The 7,821-nt window shown below is 37.4% G+C and overlaps 1 protein-coding gene across 1 annotated transcript; it reads right to left on the bottom strand.

Moving 5' to 3' along the window:
* Nucleotides 1–32: 32 nt before the first annotated feature.
* Nucleotides 33–4,677, bottom strand: LOC132188106 (cucumisin-like). Its single transcript, XM_059602512.1, has 9 exons — nucleotides 4,573–4,677; nucleotides 4,358–4,446; nucleotides 3,431–3,522; nucleotides 3,106–3,349; nucleotides 2,361–2,874; nucleotides 2,148–2,245; nucleotides 693–911; nucleotides 501–612; nucleotides 33–281 (listed from the first exon to the last, which is right to left on the bottom strand). Exons 1-9 carry the CDS (start codon nucleotides 4,675–4,677, stop codon nucleotides 33–35), a joined length of 1,722 nt encoding a protein of 573 aa, XP_059458495.1.
* Nucleotides 4,678–7,821: the final 3,144 nt, after the last annotated feature.

The raw sequence follows: 7,821 nt of genomic DNA, 5'->3' as shown, positions 1-7,821 counted from the left end.
TGGAGTGAGTTAGTCATACATGCAATAAATGATCAAGATCGAGGATTATACATCATATAGATATTACCTGTAGTCATAAGAGCCGACTTGATAGTGGCAGGTGACCATGTGGGGTGAAAGGATTTGATGTAGGCAGCCGCCCCTGTAGCATGTGGGCAAGCCATTGATGTTCCCGAGATTATATTGTATAGCAGCATTCTCTTATCACCCGTAACTCCTGAAATTGGGGATATTTGAGACCATGCTGCTAGGATGTGAACTCCAGGAGCAGCTAAATCCGGCTACATCAACTTACAAAAAAACGAAATGACAATGTAGTCTTTAGGACAATTCAGAGTGGGGATGTAGGTGCCTGACACCGAACCACCCATAAATTTATTGTGTTCATTTCTCTCTCTTTCAACCAAATATAAAATATATGAAAAATATATTATATTTTCATTTATTCTAACATAAATAAGTAATACAATTAAGATCACAAATGTTAATAAGATTATTACCTTGAGAATATTGCGTGTAATATTACTTGGCCCCCTTGATGAGAAAGACACAATGTAAGGAGCAATTATATCTTTAACTTCTTTACTTTTTTGAATAGTCGCAGTTGCTCCCCTGAAAATTGCGTGTGTTCTTTAGAATTATAAGTTTTACGAACTTGTTTGAATGTCTATATTATTTTAAATTAATAATACCTTGTTGAATTTATGTATTTGTACACTTCGCTACCATCCGCCAAGCGAAGGTATGATGCAGGCAAGGGATAAGATTGAGCAAAATCTTGGTATTCTTGGCCTCGCATCACAGTACCAACAGCACCAGCTACAAATCCCCCTGACCCATTAGTCCGGCCATCGCAAAGTACAATTTTACCCTTCACCAAAGCTTGGTCCAGTGAATTATTTAAGCAATACCTGTATTTTTTTTTAGCAATAATTAAGTTCCATTTTAAGTATCATGCTGGAATGTGTCTACAATTGGTACTCCTATTCTTGAAAAAACAAGGAATATTTCTCTTGCTAGTTTCATAGACTCATCATGCAAACAAAAGCAAATAAATAAACTTATTCCCTTTGTCTATATATATATATATATATATATGCACAGGGCCGCTAGGGGTGTAAACGAGCCGAGCTTGAGCGAGCTTCCCTTGTTCAAGCTTGGCTCGTTTAAATTTTACTCGAGCTCGAGCTCGAGTCGAGCTTAAGGGCGAACCAAAAAAATCGAGCTCGAGCTAATAATAAGTCGAGCCGAGCCAGCTCGCGAGCTGGCTCTTATATTTAATATTTTTGTTTTAAAATTTTCTTTTAACTTCAAGTACTCTTAAACGGCTTAAGAAGTTAGTTTGCATATGAGCATTTGTTTAGCCTGACTAGTCGAGTATGGAGCCTGAGTCAATACAGCAAGACATTTGGTTTCAAAGAGAGAGGATATGCATTCTTTTATAGATAAGCAAACTTGAAGATTGATGTTTTCTTAACAATGTGGGACAAGTTAACATGTTGCATTCAAACTGCATTGGGACAACGCCCCCTACAAAAAAATATTTTTTTAACGTTTCTCTCTCAATTCCCCTCACCAGTCACAACGGATCTTCCACCTAAACTCTCGTTTCCCACTCTCTCACTCTCACTCACCAGACAGGTAGTGATAGTGTTTGAGTCTGTTTGATTCTTCAATAATTTATGCCTTTCGCAATCTTCCTCAATAGTTTCTGCTTGATTCTTCTTCTTTTCGTTTGGATATGCTCTAATTAAATCGAGGTCTTTTTAATGATTGCTCTCTCTCTCTCTTTGATCACGAAGGGTCTAGAATTTTTCATTCTCTAATGGTTAAATATAAATGTAATTTTAAGGTTTTAATAATTATGAGATTTATAATTAATTATGTATTACTTAGTTTATATATATATATATATATACACACACTCGAGCTTATACGAGCTGTTCACGAGCTTAGCCGAGTCGAGCCGAGCTTGCTTCGTTTAATATTCGAGCTAGATTTGTGTTCATAAAGTGCTTCATTTAATATTCGAGTCGAGTACGAGCCGAGCCCGAGCTTGCTCGCGAGACGCTAATTCGCTCACTTAACAACCCTATGCACAGCATAAGTAATAATTATTGAATACATAAATTTCATTTTGTAGTTACCTGGAAGTGGAACTTTGAACACCGGTGTTTGGTGCATCTCCGCCATAAATTATTGGATACTGTTTATTGTTGAGGTCAAATGTATTAATTGAAATTCCCTACACGCACGTGGAGTAAAGAAATTCTTCAAATTAATTAGAATTTATAGATACAAATAAATTGGAGTAAATGAAGAAGATATTCATATATAGCAGGACTGGAGTTTTTAGTTACCTCATAGATATTGTTGTTACCCAATTGGACCTGAGTGGAGAACTTTCGATCTATAGTGCTTGCAGCCACAGAGAGAGACCATGGCGCAATGTTTGTGATGGTTGATCGACCTGGACCGTCGTTACCAGCAGACATTGATGTCAATATTCCATTTTGCATAGCATGAAAGGCACCAATGGCATATACATCTTGAAAGTACTCCAGTGCTATGTGTCTACCAACGGAAAAAGATATGATGTCAACGCCATCGGCAATGGCATCGTCAAATGCCTTAAGACTGTCAGCATCAGAACAGCCATTGGACCAACATATTTTGTAGACAGCAGTACGTGCTGACGGAACTCCTCCTCGTGCTGTTCCCAACCCATACCCCAGTAGGCTTGCCCCGCTAACTAAATTCCCAGCTGCTGTTGATGCTGTGTGTGTCCCATGGCCATCGGAATCTCTAGGAGATTTAACATCATTTCCGACAAAAACTCCACTGCTACGATAGTATTTTGCTCCAATGATTTTACTGCATAAGCGTAGCCACATTTGTTAGTTGTTGTGTTTTTTTACTCTCTGTGTCTTTTTTGCACATGTGGTCGTGCAGTTAGGAAAAAAATGGAGTCTATCACAAATTTAATGGTAATTTTAGAATTTACATCAATTTTTGAGGAAACAAAGAGACATGAAAAAAAAAATTTTAAAAAAAAAATCTCGCATTACTCAAATAATAAGGTTATAATGATATATATAAATATACTTGTTGCAAGTGAAATTGATGGAGGCTTGGCAAGTGTCCCTCCATTTCGTAGGTGCTGGACCAAATCCTTTGTCACTAAAGCTTTCTGACTCCGGCCAAATTCCAGTGTCAAGCACTCCTATAATTATGTCACTTTCAATAGGTCTTCTTTGAACATTTTGCGGAAAGCCAAGGAAGTCCCATGACCTTGTTGTATGAAGTTGGCTTTGTTCGCTAGGGAACACGGACACTACGCCTTCCATTCCTGCATTCATTAATATTGTTACAACTTACAACTTTTGTTGTAGATATAGAAAACATGGGGGGAGAGATTAGGTTCATCGACCAGCTATTTTTTGAGCTTCTTGTTCGGTTAGTTCCGCTGCAAATCCACTGAAGCTCCTCGAGTAGCTATAGATTAGAGATTTTGGTCCAGTACTGTCAAAATGCAGGCATATACATTTTTTATTGTAAATCATCACTTATACCAAAACTTTAAGCGAATAAAAAGAGATAAATTTAATTATTTAATTCATACTTTAGCATATATTTAAATTTAAATCAATCGGTCTCATGGGCAGATCATGTAAGACAACTAGTGAAAGAGACATCGAGAGGGCCAATTTTATTTGATTTGATTTTTTATTTTTTTTATTATTATTTTTTTTCATTTCACTCGCCACTCAACCCCACTAGCCTAACCTTAACACTAAAAACGTCTAATACAACCATCGCAGGAAATCCAAGGAGCCAAAAAATAAAGAAAAAATTTACCGTCTATTTGCCACATGTCCTACATCTTTCTAAAAACGTTCAGAAATATAATTTTGGAATGGCTTTTATAAAGAAGAAAAAAAAAATGTTATAAACTACATTTTTATGGCACAATTATTTTACAATGTTGACATGGCAATTCTAACTAACTTATACAAGTCACACATCATTCTTTCAACCATCTCCTTGTTCAAATCTAATGAATTCACCATTGAATTTGTGGACTTATGTGGGTCTCTCACAAATTCAATGGTGAATTCACCTATTTATCCTAGGAATAGGAAGATGAGTAAAAGATAAGATTAATTAATAATAATTTTTGATCATTTATCTATTTATTAATAAAGAATAATTCAACAATTAGCACATACGGCAACATCAGCATTAATGTGAGAAAGTTATATAGTTAATGTTATTACTCTAGACAGAAATTCAAGCATCAGCCTTCATTCTAACAAGTTTCTGTTAATGGTCCCAATGTACTGCATGCTTTTATAACCTGCCAATGACATCTTGTAGCATGCTTGTGTGAAGGGATGATGTGGAAACCTCATCCATCTTCCTGTTGCCCATATACACAATATAAGCCTGCATTCACATTATCATATCTATAAATTGTTACGCATGATCAAACAAAGCGAACTATATATATATATATATATATATATATATATATATATATGAGATCTCAGCTATAGAGATAGTGATATTTGCCTTTCGGTCATTCTGAGAAGTTGAGTGACCGACAAGCAGAGTGAAGGCGAGGCAGAGGAGGAGAAGCCAAGAAAGAGTACTACTAGTAGAGGTTTTGCTTGCCATTGAAGGTTCAGCTATAAACTTGGCTACTGTGTGTGTTGTATATATACAGATATAAACATGTTCACGTGTGTGGACTAGAAAGTTTATCCACACCCCCCACCCCCAAAAAAAAAAAGAGAGAAAGAGAAAAAGAAGAAGAAAAGGGTTCTTCGACGTAAAACATGTTCCACATTATTGTATCTATCCTCTTCCTACAAGGCTACAAGCGTCGACTGGCAAATCACCAGTAGCCAACCAACTAAATTGAGATATGTTTTGGAAGGTGTAGATGAACGCGGAAAAGCGTACAAGAAGAATAGGTAACAACTTTGATAATGACACATGCTGCAACTACAAGACAGGTTGTTTGAAGCATGTGATAAGATCGAATAAATTAGAGATCCCACTCCTTCTATTCAATTGTTTTCTGAATTTTGTTCACTTAGCATCTTCAACACGGCAGGACATTTTCATGACTAACCTTCTCTCCATGGCTCGTTTTGCCTTCATTAGAGGAAGCTCAAAGTCATGTCGTTGCATGTATTAATTCAAGGGTTATAATTTCACTTTTAAAAATGCATTCTTTTTTTTAAAAAAAAAAAAAAAAAAAATTTACTTTGAATTTTTTAATGACCAGAATTTTAAAACAAAAATAATGCATGCACGTGATTCATATGCCTACTCACGGGTCCATCTCCATTCATTTTCTTGATGCCTACTCACAGGTCACCATATGGTTTTGAATATAAGATATTCCATTGTTCAAAGTCTTTGTCTAGTTTTATAATTTTTTTTTTTTCACTGAACAGGTTATGGCCTGGCTGGATATGTTAAATAAGGTGTAGTGATGAGTCTAATTTAAGTAGCATCTTGTATTCATATTTTTAATTTAATGTAAATTATATTTTGTTCAAAGAAAGTGTGGAATGCTTGTATGACATAGGAGTTTAATAGCAAATTTGACATTAGCAATGGCCCGGCCCCATGGTAAAAAGGTAACCAATTAAAGGACAAAGGTCTTGTCCTATTCACCTGCTAACATGTGCTTCAAGTTCATGATTGAGCAAAACATACTTTAAATTATTATATTTTTACCTTAATTTTTTTTTTTTTTTTTTTTTGCGTTAAATTTTTTTTCTTATAATTTGGGGCGGATCAGGGCCATTGCCCATCCCCCCTGAAAAACATCTCCGGTACCAACTTTGATAATGACATAAGCTGCCACTACAACGTAGGTTGTTTGATGTGATCAGATCGAACAATAATATAAGATCCTCTAGCATCCGCCTTCCCACAAGCCTCCGACAGTTCGAGGATGCACCACCCGTGCCGCCATCGTCACTCGTTTTGGCCAAATAACCACTAAAAGTGGTGTTTTGGCCCCAGATCGGTTGATATGTGCAATTTCAATCCATTCTAGAATACACGCACCCCCACGCACCGCCAAGAACAACTGTCGGTGATCCCACGCACCACTTGGGCCACCACAACCCTGCAGGAGCAATCCGAAGAGATCTCAGCCGTCCAAGCTTCCACACACCTTCACGTGCCTCTAAAAGGTTCTACTCATCAGGCATGCGCCAGCAGAATCTCCAACATGCATTCGTACGCCGACAACATTATGGCGCATGTGATCCTCGCGCCTCGCGCTGAGTCTCTAACTGTAGATGTTGAGATATAACATCTACTGGTATGGTTGCAACCTGCCTAGCCTAACGTACTTTGAGCTTGACTTTCTCTTTTAATTTAGTATTGAGCTTGAGCTCCGTTGAGTTGCAATTGGGCTTGAGTTAATATGCTTTAGCACACTTTTGATTTATCAGATTCCCCTAATTAAGTACTATAAGAAGACATGCATAGATCCTCTTCTTCTTAAATTCTAAGTGAAAATTAAGCCAATTAAAAGCATTACATGCATACTTTAATTAATAAAAAATCAACATATATATATATATATATATATATATAGTGGAGGGAGCCAAAAGAATGACGTCTTTGGAAGCAAGAATGTGATCTGATCATGCATGGTGACTCGTGATCATGTGGATTATGGACATAATTGGATACCCATTATAAACATTAGCAATGGCCCGGCCCCCATGGGAAAAAGGTACCGACAGGACAAAGGCTTGTCCCATTCATCAGCCGATCCTCTCTACTTCAAGTTCGAGCAAAAAATGTCTTAAATTTTTTTTTTTTTTTTACCTTAAATTATGTCACATCTTCTATTCATATTTTTAATTTAATGTAAATTATATTTTGTTCAAAGAAAGTGTGGAATGCTTGTATGACATAGGAGTTTAATAGCAAATTTGACATTAGCAATGGCCCGGTCCCCATGGTAAAAAGGTAATCAAAGGAAAAAAGTCTTGTCCCATTCACCTACTATCATGTGCTTCAAGTTTATGATTGAGCAAAAATTATTTTAAATTATTATTTTTTTACCTTAATTTTTTTTTTTTTTTTTGCCTTAAATTTTTTTTTCTTGTAATTTGGGGAGGACCAGGGCCACTACCGGTCCCCCCGAAAACCGTCTCGGGTACCAACTTTGATAATGACACAAGCTGCCACTATAAGATAGGTTGTTTGATGTGATCAGATCAAACAATAATATAAGATCCTCCGCCATCCGCCTTCTCACGCGCCTTCGACAGTTCAAGCACGCGCCACACGTGCCGCCACCGTCACTCCTTTTGGCCAAATAACCACCAAAAGTGGTGTCTTGGCCCCCGATCAGTTGATATGTGCAATTTCAGTCCATTCCAGAATGCATGCACCACCAGCGCCGCCACAACCCTATCGGAGCAATCCGAAGAGATCTCAGCCATCCAAGCTTCCACACGCTGTCACGTGCCTCCAGAAGGTTCTGCTCGTCAGACACGCGCTAGCAGCATCTCCCACGCGCATCCACGCGCCAACAACATTCTGGCGCGTGTGATCCACACACCTCGCACTGAGTCTGTAACTATAGATGTTGAGATATAACATCTGCTAGCATGGTTGCAACCTGCCTAGCCTAACGTAATTTGAGCTTGACTTTCTCTTTTAATTTAGTGTTGAGCTTGAGCTCCGCTGAATTTCGATTGGGCTTGAATTAATACACTTTAGCACACTTTTGATTATAAGAAGACATGCATAGATCATCTTCTTCTTAAATTCTAAGTG

Source organism: Corylus avellana, chromosome ca7, assembly GCF_901000735.1.
Source record: "Corylus avellana chromosome ca7, CavTom2PMs-1.0".
In the NCBI taxonomy this organism is placed as follows: domain Eukaryota; kingdom Viridiplantae; phylum Streptophyta; class Magnoliopsida; order Fagales; family Betulaceae; genus Corylus; species Corylus avellana.
The sequence above is the reverse complement of the archived record's forward strand: the minus strand, read 5'-3'. Positions and strand labels throughout refer to the sequence as shown.